This window comes from Camelus bactrianus, chromosome 7, assembly GCF_048773025.1.
Source record: "Camelus bactrianus isolate YW-2024 breed Bactrian camel chromosome 7, ASM4877302v1, whole genome shotgun sequence".
Classification (NCBI taxonomy): Eukaryota; Metazoa; Chordata; class Mammalia; order Artiodactyla; family Camelidae; genus Camelus; species Camelus bactrianus.
Window position 1 is genome coordinate 58,167,741 of NC_133545.1, and position 18,305 is coordinate 58,186,045.

The 18,305-nt window shown below is 40.0% G+C and overlaps 1 protein-coding gene across 2 annotated transcripts in view; it reads right to left on the reverse strand.

Moving 5' to 3' along the window:
* Positions 1-18,305, reverse strand: part of UMAD1 (UBAP1-MVB12-associated (UMA) domain containing 1) — a 195,503-nt gene that overhangs the window by 168,697 nt on the left and 8,501 nt on the right. Inside the window, exons 2-3 of one of the 2 annotated variants that reach the window (XM_045508531.2) lie at positions 15,505-15,588; positions 3,692-3,791 (exon numbers count right to left, since the gene is read on the reverse strand). In XM_045508531.2, the coding sequence (XP_045364487.1) occupies positions 3,692-3,773 (82 nt within the window). In that variant the 5' untranslated portion in view covers positions 3,774-3,791; positions 15,505-15,588. The remainder of the gene's footprint in view (positions 1-3,691; positions 3,792-15,504; positions 15,589-18,305) is intronic. The other variant, XM_010972168.3, reaches the window with a different exon arrangement.

An 18,305-nucleotide genomic window follows, 5' to 3' on the forward strand; every position in this document is an offset into this window, starting at 1 on the left:
GAAAGTCTTGCCTCCCTAATAATGGAAACTACAGCTAAGTTGTGAAGCCAGGATACAAGCCCAAGGGGTCTGGCTCAAGTCACCATTCTATCCACACTTCAGTGCAGGGCCTCTGAGGTGCTCCTGAGAACGAAGGAAAATGGTGTGACGGATGAAAAGAGAAAGAAAACAGAAGAAGTGACAGCCAAGACATGATGCTGACTGACAGGAAGGTAACTAAGCTCACACAACAGTAGGTACACAAGGACTTTCCATGGAAAATGGCAGAGGGAGGTGGAACTTTGCACCTGGGGAAACAGCACTTAACAGAGACAAGCGTCAACCGACAGGGCAGCTGAAGGAGGAGGCAGCCTCAGCCGACACTTGGGCGTCTGCTCTCGCCCGGAGCATTGAACAAGGGTGTAGTACCAGCTGCACCTGAAGTTAAATCACAATCCTGGGACTCTGACCAAAGTGATGCCTCACCTAGACTGCCCACCTGTGAGGCATACGGTGCAGGTGTCAACACCAATGCCACTCAGTACAAGACGGTGCTGGGAAAACTCCCTCAAGGTACACAGCATGTCAGCTTTTGGGAAAACGCACCTTTAGACCGGAGCTGTATCAGATGGAGCAGCTGGGACATGAAAGCATATTAAAGTAAAAACCTGCTGGAAATTCCCTCACGAATGAGTAAATTTATGTCTCCAGAGGCTCAGCTAAAGCCCACTTCTTAAACCAGAGCCCTTCCTAGGAGAGAAACGGTCCAACAGAAGCTTCACCCGCTGAGGCAGAACACCCTGGCAAGGGGGCCCCGCTGGGTTAGCTGTGACACAGCAGGTGAAACATCTCCATGCTATGAGCTACCAGACACTGGAGGGGATTTTAGAAAGAACAGCACCAAGGGCTATTGCATGAGTGGTTATAATTTGTCTCTTAAGTGCTGCAGAGTGGCTGCCTGCCACAGAGCCAGAGAGGTGAAGAAGATGGGGAAGAGTTCTCAACGGCCAGCTTTAGAAGCTGTATGTGCTCTCAAACATGCCAGTCCATTAAACTCACATCCTTTAAATGGCTATTTGATAACGTAGAGAATAATGCTGATTTCTAATCATGAAACAACAGAAGAGGGCAAAGTTCTCTGCATATGTGTTAAGACTAAGGAGGTATCCTAAAATGAGGGACACAGAACAGAGTTTGGAAAACCAGGCGCTGCTGAAGCAAATTTCTGAGAGAGAAATTTATTGTGAAACCCCTGAGGAAGCAGAAACTTCATAGGAGACCAGAGGCATCCCTGAAAGTTTTTCTGTGAGTGGGGCTAATCCAGCAGATAAGAAGGAAGCAACACTGACCACTTCGGAACCAGAAATTGGCGTTGACAGAGCCAGTTCTGACTTGGAAGCATGAATTCTGGACATAGTCAGAGGGGCCAGATAAGCAGTCATGTCCATGGCACCCTACTTTTTCTGCAGTCAGCTGGCTCCCCAGAAAACCAGCAGCCCTGGTCAGACTATGCCCCACTACTTTCCCTAAGATGTAGGGGATCTGATCAGAGAGAAAATAACTCAGACCACTCAAGCTACAGCCACTGACCCAGGCCACAGGAAGCAGATTCAGAAAAACACATGGGCCTGCCAAAACTTGATTGTGGAAAAGATGGAATATTCTATGGTAACTTTATGGCCACAAGAAAAACTCTCTTCTGGTGTCCTAGAGATTAAGGCGAGGAAATGGAAGAGGGTCAGAGGGATAAAACCCTTGTGTTCTTTCTGTGAGAGACCAGATCCTAAAGAGAGGGGCTCAAGAGGCAGAGGCCCACCCACTCATACTTCTGAACGTGTGGGGTCTGAGGCATGGCATGAGCCTGGCTCTGAGAGGGCCTGAGTTGAAAATTCAGGATGACCTGGAAATCCAAGGGGCCATCCTCCACTTCTCAAGACACACAGAGCACTTGCCAATGCCAGGGGACCCCAGGCTGATTGGGCCAATATAAAGACAGAGGAGGGAGGAACCAGAATCTGGAAAAGGAGACACCTGAGAAACATCACCAGGCGCAAACACTCTGAGTTCATGCAAACCCTCTCAGAGAAGGAGCTGAATTTGGTGGGAGGATGTCCAGAGCGGAACAGAAGGCACATCACATAGGGGCACTGGGTTTTGGTTCCTCCTCACCACAATTTGGGGAGAGAACTTCTGAGAAGAACTAACCAAAGACTGCAAATCTCTTCCTTGGGGAAAAGATCACAATGACATGAAGAAAATGTTATTTTTCAGAATTCCCCTTGAGAAGAACATAGTATTTGGTTGAATTAAATATTTTTTAAAGCCATTAAAATCTTAAGGACTAGCAAGTATTGATTTTATAATAGAAAATACACTAGTCTTAATTTTCAGGATACACTATCTAACATATTTAGATTTTAAAGTGTACTTTAACACTGTTGGTGAGAATGTAAAGTGGTGCAGCCATGGTGGAAAACAGCGTGGAGGTTCCCTCAAAAACTTAAAACAGAACTACCATATGATCCAGCAATTCCATTCCTGGGTATACATCCAGAAAAACTGAAAACACTAATTTGAAAAGATACATGCACCTCAAAGTTCATAGCACACTATTTCCAAAAGCCAAGATATGGAAACAACCCAAGTGCCCATCAACAGATGACTGGATTAAGAAGATATGGTATATATATATATATATATGTGTATATGACACATACAGTGGACTATTACTCAGCCATAAAAAAGAATGACATTCTGCTATTTGCAGCAACATGGATGAACCTGAAGAGTTCTATGCTTAGTGAAGTAAGTCAGACAAAGATAAATACTGTATGATATCACTTATGAAATCACTTATGATATCACTTGTGAAATGTAAGAAATAATACAAATGAATACGTATGCAAAGCAGAAACACACTCACAGATACAGAAAACAAATGCGTGGTTACCAAAAGGGAGAGGGAAATGGTGAGGGCAAGTTAGGGTATGGCACTAAGAGATATAAACTACTGTATATAAAACAGATAAGCAACAAGGATATATCACAGAGCACAGGGAATTATAGCCACTGTCTTGTAATAACTTTAATGGAGTATAATCTGTAAAAGCACTGAATCACTATGCTGTATACTGAAATTAACATTATATTGTAAATCAACTATACTTGAACAATAAAATAAGTGTACTTCACTTATTGGATGCCTAATTTAATTTCAGGTGCTAATTTAAGACAAGGTTTGATGCTACTTGCAAAACAGTACTTGAATTTATCAATGACTCTTCAAGACACCTGGTTTTTCATAATTAAAAAGGTTGACTACCTTATAGAAAAAATGGGATGATTTTATAAATTGAATGTCGGGAGTGAGGGAGGGTATAGATCAATGGTACAGAACATGCTCAGCATGCACGAGCTCCTGGGTTCAATCCCAGTACCTCCATTAAAATAAATAAATAAACCTAATTACCTCTAGCCCCCAAATAAATAAGCTGAATGTGAAGGACGCATCCAAACCAATATATAAGAAGAGTCTGACTTGATGACAACATTTCAAGTGATTGATGACTTACATTTTTATAGATTTCATATATATAAACTAATTCTGTCATTAGTAGGAAATAATTTAAAAATCAATCATATACTTTTCAAGTAATCTTTTAAAGGAAAAATAATTCATCTAATTATGATCTTGTTTCCTAAAAAGACTCACCTAAAAGGACAAATCCATCTGCTTCTGTCTCTGGTACTGAGGGCTTTTTAGGTTCCGGAGGCTTTCTGAAGAAGTGAAACATTGCTGCTTCTGTTGTTACCTGAAATAGAAATACTACAGAATGTCAAACTCAGATGAAACTGTAAAACTCTTACCCTTCTTAGTAAAAACCCAAATATAAAGATATGACAATAATTACTTGTAGGAATTCTGCTACCAACCTTAAAAACACGAGCTTTCTGTAGGTGTCAGAGGACAAAGGGAGGAATTAAGCGGCAAGGACTTCCACCCAGTTTGAAAGCCTGGGTGCCCTGAATCATGCAAGCGCTCTCAATTTCTGCACATAGAGGAAATAACCTAAGAAATCACTATATATAAAACTAAAATCAACGGGTAACACCAGAATCTGGAAGGAGCTCACTAACCATAAATGGGGACACTAAATTGAGGAAAGGGGCGGGGGGGAAACCTGTCCAGGTTTCTTGTCCTGCCATAAGCATAAGCAGTTTAAGCCTCATGAAACCAAGGCCACCTGAAAAAAGAAAAGTAGGGGCTTCAAACACCCTCTATAGTTGGTCATCTGATTCAGATACTCAAGGACTGTATCCACTGTAAAACTGCAGCGAAATTTAAGTTCCCACCAGTGAGGTATCTGTATTGGTGAGATTATTGTCTGCTGCCCCCAACACACACACACACACACTCACATTCCTCTCTCCCATCTTCGTGCAGTCAGCTTTGTACACTCAGGCAGGGCAACAACTCCTAGAAAATAACTGGAAAGGAAGTTGAAGGGAACTTGGGAGGACATGTCACATTCTGAGGACAGTCTCAATAAGCAAAGCAACCCAAGAGACAGCAAAGGAAAACTCCTGGTGGCAGCAAGTGCCCCACATTTCAAATTTCATGTATTCCACCCATACCAGATAATCAGGCAGGGAAGGTAAATCAAGATGTTATCTGAGCAAAAGTCTTCTAGAAACTGAGAATTGCATCAGGATGTGTATAGGTCAGCCTGCCCTGAGCTGTGATCCAAGTGGATGGTAAAGGAGCCAGTTTGTTGAAAGGTAACACATCTGGCAGATTTCACTTTTTAGAAGAATAAAAAATGGAGAAGAAAAACACTAGCCATGTGAAGAATAAAGTATTTCAGTAAAGAAAAAGGAACAGCTTCTGAAATCCTCAAAGACAGAGCTTACTGGATTTGGTGATGGAGCCAAAAGAAAAGTCTGGAAATAGTTTGGCACCCTCAATAGAGCACAAGGAGGCACGGCCTGGATCAAACTGGGGAAAAGTAAGAGTAGGTGGAAAATCAAAAGGAAAAGATGAAAAGACAAGGAATGAGATGAAAAAAAAAAAAACTGAGTAAGATAGAGACCCATGCAAAAGAGAAATGATATCAAAAAAGAATTGGTTGGTTTACAGGCAGGAATGTAAGAAAATAGAGTTCAAACTCAAAGACTTAAAAGATTAAAAGAAGCAACTAACTTCTCAAACCCAAACAGTTAAAACTCAAACTTAGAAGGCCTCAGAAGGAACAACAGATGATTAAAACTCGATCCTGGTAAGGACCAAATCAAAGGGATCGGCATCAGACCTGAAATGAAAACCTCAGCCTGGATTAATGTGGCACTACTCAGTAAATTCTTTCAGTTAGGACAAAATGGTTCGGGGAGAAAGAAACGAAGGCAGTAGATGTCCAACTCAGGCTGGGGAGAGAAATGACACCCTCAAATAAATAGAGGGGAGGGCACACGGAGGGGCGAAAAGGATGAGAAATGCAGCAAACCTAAGCTCTAGCTAGCAAAAAATGTAAGTCTGGCTACAGACACATGAAGCCAACTGCAATCAAAGAGATAAGAAGCCAACAAAATTTTGGAGAGTGGTACTGCCAAAACGACCACCAGTCTGGGTTAAAGGAGGGCTAGGACTATTGGATATTTACAATAACCCTATAGACAGGAAGTTGCCAGAGAAAACTGCTCAGCCCCCAGTGAGGGTCTATTCTCCACTGCCCACTTCAGTGGTAGCCAAGGAAGTTACTGGAAAGGGAAGAAACTCCAAGAGGGTGGAGTCAATGGGCACGGAGAACAAGGGACTGGAGGGCCCTCCCAGGAAGCACAATTCATGGACAATCTCCAACCACAGGTGGGGGTCCCCCAACATGCCTGCTCAGTAGGATTTCAGAATTGTTACCACTCTGGGACTGCTTTGTGCCTACCACTCCTCCCCTCGCTAAAGGAGAGTGGTTTGGGCAGTTATCTTTCCCAGTTAACTGGGGGTAGGGGCAGGGTGGGAGGGGACAGAAGGGACAGACTACTGGTCTTTTAGTTTATGAAGTCTCCAGACCAAGAGGTGCCATGTCTGAACCTGATGAAGAAATACTGAACTTTGAGTGTGATGCTATGACTGAGTGGGGCAATTTGGGTTCTTGCCCTTGGAGAGAGGTCAGTTATTTTGCCTATGGTAAGGAGAGAGAGCTGGGTATATGGAGACCACAAACGAGAACCACAAATCATGAGGACCACTCCCTGGCTCTCCGCCTTCTATTAGGAGATGTACCAGGACTGCAGTTTTCTGCCCTCCTCGGAGGCAGGTGTGACCACCTGGCTCGATAGTTTACTGTATCACATGCCATTAGAAGGCTCTAATAAGCAGCTTAGTGGACACACAGGGAGGCCTTTTAAAAAGAGGTCCCCATTCTAACACATAAAAGAATTGCGTTTTAATAAAAGGACTCAAATTTTCAATACTGTTTCATGTCTGGCCACAAGACAAAAATGAAACAAACACAGAAATCACAAAAGTGGTTCTGATAAGTCATTCTCAAGTCTTGTTGTTATAAAAGCCAGACAAAACAGCTGTAGTGCAAAAATCTCTTTTTAATGCAAGTCTTTTGTACAGAATTTAAAATTCAAATAATTAAGCAAAGCATTTAAGTTTTTCATGACCTAAAAAAAATCAAACTTAAACAATATACAGGCTTAAACAGGCTACAGCAGGTTGTCAACAGTATGATTTATGTGGCAATGCATAATACTACAGTTTGTCACTTGAGAACGTTATAAAGTTCCAAAAATATTAAAGAAGAAGAGATAACTTAGATTTCAAGAGTCAAGAAACTTCCAGGCATGGAAGAAAAGGATCAGGAACAAGGAAAAGGTAGCAGAGAGGAGAGACCGCTAAGAAGGCAGAGTAGAAGGACACATAGCTCTCCCCCCCTCATGAACACACCAGAAAATCACATCTCAAAATGAAACAATTCACAGGCAATACCTACTGAACTTTGGCATACTATCTCTTACTTCAGAAATACAAGAAAATCCTCACAAAACCAGATGAACAAGTTTCTTCTGTATAGTATGAGGAACTATATTCAATATCTTATAGTAATGTATAATGAAAAAGAATATGAAAACGAATATATGTATGTATATACATGACTGAAACATTATGCTGTACACCAGAAACTGACACATTGTATACTGACAATATTACAATTAAAAAAAAGAAAAAAGAAAGAAAAAGGTAGTAGAGACAGTATAAAAGAACTCAGAATGACAGCAAAGACTAGTTCATTACAAATATCCATTGGAAACCACTCTAAAATTGTTACAAAACTACCAGGCACCCTTGTAACTATCATTCTGCCAACCTGAACCTGACCACTGCCTTAACTCCATTCTCTACAACAGTCACCTCAAGATGTTCTCCCATGGGAACACGGTGCCAATTTTACAGCACAGGTCCTGGGATTCCCTCGTATGAGCAACACTGCTGCTGACATTAATGACTCATTCCAGTAGGTACCTAGAGGCAGTCTAACCACACAGCTTTACAGTCTTCACTCTGTGCATGAAAGCCTATGTTCTAGGACACTACAATCTAATCAAATTATCTTTATCCCATGATTTTTTTTTTTTTTTGTATTGCTGAAAAACACACACAGGGGTACAAAAATTTATCCCGGCGGGGCTGGCAATACCATTCTAAGATCTCCCCTCTGAGCTACTCCCCCAAGTGGGAAAGCTCATGGTCAGGTCCCTGCTCTAGCAGCCAGATTTCTTTATCCCACCTGTGACTAGAAACTGGGAAGGAGAAGGGTAGTAACTAAAATCCCACTAACATCTGCCAACCTTCTACAATGTGTCAGGCACTGTACCAACATGCCTCATACCCTCTGTCTCCCCCGCCAGGTACGCATAATTATTCACAATGTGTAAGTCAAAGGATCAAAGTAAAGCAGGTTAAGCACTGATGCAAAGGTATGTGGTTAGTAAGTAGCAGAGCTAGAATTTTAAACCAAGTCTTTTTGGCACCAAAACTGAATGCTTTTCATCAACAAAGCACCAAAGACAAGGAGCCCTTAACATTTATGATATTTGTGTTGCACTTGAATATAATTTCCAATATTAGTCAAATCCATTTGATTAATTCCATGTCTGTCTTTTTTAATCTCTACTTTCCCAAGCCTTGCTCAGCTCTAGGTTCTGAAGACATTTGCTAATTCCACAACATCTATGTTCAAGATCTTCACTTACTTTCTACTTATCTTTTATAAACATTTATTAAGTGCTCAGGCCAGATACTGACTGGGCACTCAACACATATGGGAGGGAATGAACTGCAAGCTGAGCCTACCATATTTCAGAGGCAATCCTGAGCAAAACTCAGAGTAATGAAGAGCCGCATCCCCAAGGTGGAGGACGCCTGTAATAGTCCTGCTGCCCCAAGCCGAGTAGATGGGAAGCCCCACGCACTCGTGCTCCTGACGTACATGGCCTTGACAGCAAACTTCTTCTGCTTGGCATTCCTGAGTCTGTTCCACCCTTATTTCCTTAGGTACAATTGTCACCATTTTAAAAACTGTCTACAATGAACAAATTTTACCTTTATAAACAGGAGAAATAGCAAAATTTATTCTGAAAGATCCATTATCAGCCATTATCTCACCTGACTGATCTGGGACCCAACCCAGAATGTCTCCTAATTCCCAAACGTGGGAATCCTGCAGCTGCCTCCATGCCTGTGGGGGATGGAGAGTTCACCCACCCAAGCCACAGGCTGGGAGAAAACACTTGCCAATCACAAATCTGATCAAAGATATGTTATCTAGAATATATGAAGAACTCGTGAAATGCAACCATGAGGAAACAAAGCAATTAAAACTTGGCAAAAGAGATGGATATTTTACCAAAGAAGATTAAGTGGGTGGGAAAGAACTACACAAAGGATTCTCATCATCACTAGTCAACAGGAAAATGCAAATTAAAATCTCAATGCGATACCACTATATACCTATTAAAACATTTAAAACTTAAAAGGCTTGCATTGCCAACTGTTGGCCAAACTGTGGAGCAACTGGAACTCTTGTACTTTGTGGTAGGTTTAACAGTATAGTACAACCACTCTGGACAACAGTTTGGGTAGTTGCATAAAAACAGAAACACACACCTACCATCTGACCTTCTACTTCTAGGTACTTACTTAAGAAAAATCAAAGCCTGTGTCCACACTTGTACACAAATGTTATACAGCTTTTTTTGTAATAGGTTCAAGCTGGAAACAACCCAAATGTCTAACAGATAAATGGATAAACTGTAGCACATCCATAATACTATTCAGCAATAAAAAGCCATGAAATCCTAAAATAAGCTGCGACATGCATGAGTCTCAAAAAAAAAAAAAAAAAAAAAAAATCAAGCTGAGTGAAAGAAGCCAGACCACAAAGAAGTTCATACTGTATGATTCATTTATATGAACTTCTAGGAAATGCAAACTAACGTATAGTGACAGAAAGCAGACCAGCGGCTGCCTGAGGAAGGGGGAGGTGCAGGGAGTGAGGACAGCAGGAAGGGATTATAGAGGATCACAAGGGAAACTTTCAAGGGTGAAAACATATTCATTATGTTGATTGTGGTGATGGTTTCAAGGGGTATAAACACGTCAGTACTCATCAAATTGTACACTTTCAACATGTGCAATTTCTCGTATATTGATAATATCCCAATAAAGCTATTTTAAAAATTCATTATCAGCATGATATTCTGGATATTATGTAAATGTTGCAGTTCATTCACAGTTATTCATAAAATTGCCTCAAATCTCTTAAGCCACTTTGTGTGACAGATACAGTCTTTGTATACAAAACAAGATGCTTCCTTTCCTCTGTGTTCACACAAAACTGCAAAATAAAAGGACACTGCCTTCACTTTTAACAGTACGCAGAAACTGCAGATAACTGGCTATCCTGAAGGCAAGGCAGGGGGGATCCTAGTGCTCTGAGTGGAAGGAGGGTTGCACAAGTAATACATTCATTTTTTCCTATTATTCTAAGGCTTTTCTTGTCAGCAATATTACCCATAATAAAAAGGATTAAGGCAATCTGCTTTTCTCAATTTGATCATCTTTCAATTTCAATAGACTACTGATAATATAAATATATCAAATAGACTGAAATTTCTGTCTGACTGATAAACAGCAGCCACTTAACTGTAACAAGAAAAATATACATATACACATTACGTTTTTTTACACTTGTGCCCAAATCCAATAAATATGTAAATTTCATACTGCTAACAAACTAAAATCCTGAACAATGTTTAATCTTCCTCCTCTTTTGTCTAGTGGGTTGTGAATTGCATGGTTATGCAAAAATAATACAAATTTAGGTAACAAGTTTCCTAATTTCTTCTGACATGCTTTTTATAGTTTTAATCTTGAGACAAGATTATATTACCAAAACCAGCCATTTATACCATTAAGCAGTATAAAACATTGCAGAAGGACCAATGAGAATTAGAGCCCTGTTAGATGTCACACACAGGCAGCCCAGAGTATAACTTCATCTGATGGGTACAGACAGAGACAGAGAAGAACAGGAAGACCGTTCCTACAAGAAGGATCACCAGGAACAAAGAATACAGTGTGTTTAGACGACAGCAAAGGAATTAACCTCACTAGAAGCAGGGAGATACGCAACAGAAATGGAGACTACAGAAGAGACAAGTTACTGATGGGGCTACAAAGTCAAGGAAATGTGAGAATATCCAGAGTGGCATACCGGGATCTGCTTAATAGTATTGGGCAGTCTGGGCTCTTCAGGAAAGTAGTGTTTCAGAAAGATTAAATTGAAAATAGTATGCTGGAGAGGCTGATTGAGAACGTATAGGCAAGAAGTCAGAACGTTGTAGGCAAAGGGTCTGGACTGAGGTGGGAGAAGTTTAAATGAAAGAGAAGGGGTGCACAGAAATATGAAACAGGACCTGACTCTCAACCAGACCAAACACTGATGGAAAGGAATTAATAAAAGACTGAAGTTTCAAGCCTGAGGGAGTGAAGGAAGGGATATTATGATTAAGAAAAGGAAAGTAGGAAAGGGAGGTTTAAGAGAAGGGAAAAAAATAATGAATTCCGTTTCAGACACGTAAGATGTAGGGAAACAGTGACTGGTCCAAAAGGAAATACGCAAAATGAAGTTGGAAAAATAGGACCTAGAGCTCCAGGGAAAGCAGTCCACTAGAATTTGGGAGTTGTTAAGATGTAAGTGGTAGCTGAAATCACAAACATCAATGGTATTTCAAATAGAAAACATAAAAATTCAGGGATTGAGAACATGATCTCTAAAATCTCATATTATACTATGAAAATACATCCCTTTAATTATTACCAAACTGATGTGTATACTCCCATGTCCTCAAAATTTTCAAAAACATGATCTTGGCTGTCCTATCAGGACTAAAATGTTAACTCGACTATACTGTTTCACATTTCAAAACTGCAGAAACTAGTGACCTCTGCAGTATAAACCATGGCGGGGGCGTAAATTCAAATGCCAGGCACATAACTAGATAACTACGAGTAAAACCAGCCCAGTCTGAGACAGAAGGAGTGAAGTGCAGGCTTGGTCTAAAGGCAGCACCTCTAGAGATGAGGGAGATGCTCAGGGAGCCTCAAGGAGGACCCCTTCAACAAAACAAGGCTTGTAAGGTCTTAATTCAGGAACCAGTGAAAGAGCTTTGGAAGGTTTTGAGCTGGGAAAGCTTGGGATGAGATTTGCATCTGCTGTTATGGCCAAGGTAAAAACAATAAATAACAACAATCAAAAAATGAGGACCAGGCTGAAGCTACAGTTAGAGCATCTCTGCCCCCTTAAGATCATCCCAAGGCTTCTGGGACTCTCTGGGGGAATACAGATTGAAGGTCTAAGGTTGCCTCTGTCTGAAGGTCCCTCCCCTTTGGTGCCTTTGTGTGGGACAATGGGCCTTGGACACAGAACTGCTGCTCCTGCTGTTAACTGGTCCTCTTGGACAGAGAAACTTTTAGCTGAAGAAGTTGTTTTATACCATTTTATTTTCTAGTAATTTTTCTAATTTATTTGCTTTTTCAAAATGAAACTAGCAGAATTTCTAATTATAACAGTAAAGTCTATTTTGTGTGGGTGAGAAGGGGATAAATTTGTATATTCTTAGAAAAAAATATGGAAAAATACACACCAAACCTACCAGTTGTGGTTACCAGGATGAATGATTGGTTCAGGTTCACATCATGGTTCTTCTGTAGTATTTACTCTTTTCTACGTCAGTATCATATATTTCATAATAAAAAATAAAGTTTTTTAAAAAGGTAACTTCAGCAGCTCCAACCACTGTTCCATGAACGAATGTGGACCCAGCATCACCAAGTCTGATTTTTTAAGACAAAATGGAAATCCAACTATTACGTAAAACTTTGGTTTTTAGATGACAGCAATAAATTTAAAAAATTTATAAATAATCTGCAGATTGAATTATCATGTCCAAACAAGATTTGGCCTTCAGATGGTAAAATTTTAGACCTAGGATAGAATGTGTTTAACAGCCTAATCTGATTAGTGTAAGGAAAAACTATGAAAGACTTTGAAATTTAGTGGATATTCTGGATAGCAAGTCTATCCTGGGTATCCTCATCTTTATCTGACTAGGTTAGGGTATAACTCTGCAGACAGAGGTCATTAACTTGCAGAAAAAACTGACGGTCATGCAAATAATTCCTGTCCACAGAAATACACCTGGTAGAATGCATTAATGCTGCTTTGGGGACAGTGACCAGTTTTGTATCCATTTATAAATTTAACATTCCCTTCTTTTACTATAGTTATGTGGTGATAGTTTTGAGTTTTCTTTTGAACCAGTTGTAATATCTTACTAATCCCTTCCTTAATTAATGAGTTAGTAAGTCTTTGATAAATTTTATGTTTGTATCAGAGAGATGATTTTATCCTCTTTTAAAATGTATCCGTTAACTTCAGACTACCAATTAGAATTACCCACAGATTCTACCCCTGTTTTTCCACCATCTATATTTTGTATTTTTGAAGGTTTGTGATACTGGTGTCATGGGGGAAAAGTACAGATATCTGAGAGATTAAGCAAGAGGGGAGCCAGGAAAGACATTTCAACTGATGACACAAATAAGCTCCACAGAATGCGCTGAAAGCCAATGAACTAAATTAAAGCATTAACAGAACTTTTATTTCCACCTCTCTGATTTATGCTCTGATTCTTAACCCCCCCCCAAAAAAAAACCCACTTGAAACAAAATAAAGAACTCAATCTTGGATCTATAGCTGTTTTTCAAACTGCAGGTCCCTTTTGTGGAAGTAAGCTCGACTTAGTGAATGATGACCAGATTTTTTAAGAGTGAAACAAAGAAAAAGAAGAAGGAGAAAATAAAGGGAAGGGGAAACAAAATGATTGTCTGAGAGCATCATATATGGTAAGTAATATTTTATAAACTTTTGCTTCTGGGCATGTGCTAGGTCATGACATGAAATGTACTTGTTAGTCTGGGCTGAAGGCAAAAAAATTTTCAAAGCCACTAATCCTACTCTGGTGCTCACACAACCCCTAAAAGAATTTTGAAGAATTACATACTCTCTTATACTCTTAAAGTTGACATCTAAATCTTTCCACTGAAAATTATCAAGAATGTAGTCTCTAGCATGTTGAAATAAAACCATTATATTACTCTTTTAAATTTATCCAATGGAATCTAAACACCATAACATTTTCATATTCACCACCAACCATTTTAAAAATACATGAGAAAGTTATTTTCTAACAGTAGGAAATTTGACATTGTTCTTTTTTCTCCATGAACTCATATTTCCATTCCATTTCCATTGGTCTGGAGTAGAGATGTCATCAGAATACACTAGTGCAGCTTCTACAACACATCCAGATGAACACGAAGTGGTGGTAGCAATCTCATTTGTAAGAGAGCGTGTCTTCTAATTTAACACTCCTAACCTTTTCACTTGTCACCTAACTGGACAGTGACATCGTACATATATCTAACAGCCATTAAAAATTGAAGTTATATGATTTAATAAAACTCAATTCTCTATATGACCATACAGTCGCTTTTAGCAAACTGAGACATTAAACATGCATTATTTTCAGCCAAAACAGAACATTTAAAATACTTAGAAAATTAGAAGACCTCAAGCTACAAATTGATTATAAAGCACCAGGCCAGGGCGGGTTCTAGAAGAGTACAAAGGAGCCTCAGAGAACTTCACAGTATACATTTCAACAGGGGCCAAGCTGGAATTTTTTTTTCTTGACTTTACAGTTTTTTCTTAATCCTTACAGTTTAAAGTCTTTTCCTATTTTACTTTATATTAAATTAAAAGCGGGAAAAGCTTTTCAGAAATGGGACACGTAGGATTCAAACATGAAACATTTAAACACAATACAGGAAGTCCTAGATTAAAAGAGTACTGGAGATAAGAGGGGTGTGGGCTAGTTCACCACCATGGCCTGATGGTTTTTACCAGTCGGCTTTCTCTGCCAGGGAGAGGAGCAGCTTCGGGGGTTTCATTTGATCATCTCAACTGCCAGCTATTCTTCATCCCCATGCAAGGTACCTAGCACCAGGAACTGTCTGCAGTCTTAGCTGCCACTATAATAACCTGCTATCATGGAAATATTACAAAGCTGGAGTTACTAATTTTCTGGAATTTTCTCTAGCAGAGCTGCTTTTCAACCACATGATAAAGTTATCTTGAAAGGTCACAAGTTGGCCCAAGAAAATTTCAGAACAGAACCCTCCTTCTTCTCCAATCCCTTTTCCATTCTTATAATCTCACTAAGGTCCAACAGACCTCATACAATTCTACTCTCCTCCATTGCTCTGTAAATATCACCCTTTCAAAGTCTCCTTAGAATCACCAGGGCAGTTTTGTGCAGTTTTGTTGCTGTTGCTGGATTTGGGGTTTTGCGGGGGTTGTTTTCCTTTTAATTAACTACCCTGTTGTTTTCAGAATCAAGAATGGTAGCCTGGCAGTGATAAAAGCTGACTGCTTTTTTAACTACAACAAACAAAAACTTGCCTCTTTATAATACAGGACATACAAAAACAAAACTTTTTTTTTCTAAAGAGTAATGCTAAACAGTGAGAGGAGATACAGAAATTTAGAAAATAAAGTTGCTACTTTTTGAGAGCTTACAACAAACTGTACTTACAGTTTATACCATTTGGGTCTCATTCATTGACCAAGAATGTAATTTTAGAGGCTTTAATGTTATCCCAGCTCTTCCAAATTAGTGATACAATGATGTATGTTTATGTTTTAGAAAAATTACAGGCATAGTTCTACATAACTGCCACACACACAAAAAGATATTTTGACTTTGGCTTAAATAAACACTCTCCAATACAATACTAATTTCTACCCATGACATTCAATGTTGCAAGTCTAGAGTGAAAACACACCCTGAAAAGGACTGCAGACAACTAACAAAAAACATCTCTTCACATGAAACAAATACCTTAGGTGGTTTCAATGTCCTAAGAGAATGAAGTAGACCAATATGAGGTCGTACCTCTTTACAACTCTCTATAGCATAGGAGACCTAGAATGAAGACAAAATAAAATAAATCATTATTCAATATGGTCTTTAAATTTCTCTATTTGCTCACTTAAATACATCTAATACACAACAGGAACCATCTCATACAACTTCCAAAAGGACTCACTCCCCAATTGCCCACTAAAAATCTACATCATGTGAATTTCAGTACAATCGAACTATATCATCAAGTCTTTAGTTCCTCCCCAAATAAAAACAAACTTGAAAAATTCAGTCATTTGTTCACTTTTTAATACATTCAGCCAACATGCTGAAGACCAAATACTGGCCAGGAACAGAGCTAGGCCCTAGAGAAACAAAACCAAACATGGTACTTTCTCCAAATTCAAGGAACTACCCAATCTATCTCTTGTATCTTGGCCTGCCTCTCTACCACCTCTCACAAGGCCAGTGGCCATAGAGCATGGTGCTGTGTCCTGTGTAAAACCAGCTCCAGCCAAGAAAGTGGCTAACAAGTTGCTAGCAGTCTAGTCAAGTATTACTATCTGTCTGAAGACTTGCTTCAGATTCATAAGTAAACAAGAAAGCTATTTTATCTCCTCTTGATTTTTCATCTAAATACATATAAAGAAACATAAGACAAAAACTGACAACAGCTCTATCAACCAGATGCCAAAGTCTGAGTCAAATACCCATGAACTGCACAATCATTGGGGACTGACCAAGTACAACTGACCAAGAGTTCATTACTGTACTCTCCATCACACACTACATCTTCTGAGATCCTATCCAAGGAATAAATGAATGAAGTGAGCAGACAAGCAAACTACAACAGGAGAGTGAACCACAAAGATGGAGAAAGTATTTCATCCATTCCCATTGCCTGAACTTAATTCTGAAATATAGGCGCTGTACCTACTAGAAGAAATAGGCTGCCAGACATCCCCAGCATGGGTATTCTTTCTAAAGTCCAGCAGAATTAGATTCCCTCCCTTACCAATCCCTCTCCCAGGAAATCTTCCATCTCCATCAGGAGATGATATTCTTTGGTCTGGCAAGCAACAGGGAAGAGTAAGGAGGGCAATGGTTTGTAACCGCCCAAGGAAGACTTTGTAAAACAGGGTCCCTGACAGAAAAAAACTCCACAAACAGAACACAGGAAAGAGGTCCATTTTCATGTTCAAAGAATTACAAACCGCTCCTAATTCTCTAACCCATTCAGAGACCTCCAGTCTGAATCAGGGAAGACTCGCTCTCAGCCTGGCAGATCCATGCACAATGAGTGTCTGCTAGGCACTGGGAACTGAAGGAGCCAAGGAACCTGTGTAGCCTCTCTTCCAGGGCTAGACACAGAAACGAGATGCTGTCTGCAATACAAAGTTCAGTGAGGGAGACGAAAGTAATCTCACTCATCCAATCTTTGCTTAAACGAAATCAACATAAGGAAGGAAAATACAAACCAAAGACTGAGAGGAAGCATATCTCTCTGATGATACTTTCCCACAAGAAACTGTTGAAAAGCATAGAAAACATCTTGGTAACCCTCAAATGGTTGGAAGAGGACATGATCTCTTACATCCGGGCTGCTGATGCTGAGCTGGGCAAAACATACCATCGCCCAGATGGTCCAGGATCTCGGCTTTCAGACAAGCCCACACACTTCCATTCTTCTTCCCCCTTCACTATCTTACCATTCATCTTCACTAAGATGTCCAGTAGATACTTAAGGACAATTTGGAAAGGCTATTAACAGCTGTAAGTTACAATTTATTATTTAAGTACTTAGTGTAACAAGGCACTGTGCTCAGGGCTTTACCTACGCAGTTGAATTTAATGCTTACAATAACCCCATGAAGCTTTATCATCTCCCATGTTAATACAGAAACTGCAGTTCTGACAGGATGAATTATTTGTCCAAAGTGAAAGTGAAAAGTACCAAGTGAAAGTGAAAGTAAAAGCGAAAGTACCAAGATTTCACCTAGGCCTGCCTGCTCTGAAGTCTGCATGCTTCACTCTGGGCTGTACGGCTTCAGTGTCCAAGCCTGAGCTATCTTCCCAGCACACGTGTTCCTACTCTACTCTCCACCTTGGAAAAAGGCAAGACAGTCCCAAGAGCCACTAGAAACAGAACCTAAGAGTTACCTGGATTTCACCCTCTCCCTTTTACCCACTGTCCACCAACCACTAGGTCCAATAACTCAAGATACTCATCAAACTTTTGGCTTCTCTATTCTCACCGCCACTGCATGAGTTCAGCTTATCAGCATCTCCAGTATAGATTATGCAACCCCCTTGGGTATCTCTCCAACATAGTGGACTCCCAGTAGCCATGTATGTACCCAATCCTCCCCAAGTCTCCTTCAACACCGTAGCTTTTTGGAAGCTGTATGGTCAAGTGACTAGAGCTAGCAAATTAGATTCTCCCAAGAGCTGGTCACAAAGTGTTGGGGTAACCATGTATGTCTATGTAAACAATAAAGCAACAATTGCTCTGCTGAAGAGAAAGTGACCTCAAAAGAGACAGAAGACAACTTGGATTCTGAAAGCTTTCCCACTCATGGCCCCAGTGTGAGCCATGAGGTTAATAAACCTTAGGCTATTCAAGCTAGCCCAAAATGGTTCTCATCAGTTTCCTTTAGACTTAAAAGTTTAAGCTGGAAGGGGGAAACAACCCAAATGTACCCAAATTGAAGAATGGATAGAAAAAATGTGGTATTTAATACATACAATGGAGTATCACCCAGCGTTAAAAAGGAATG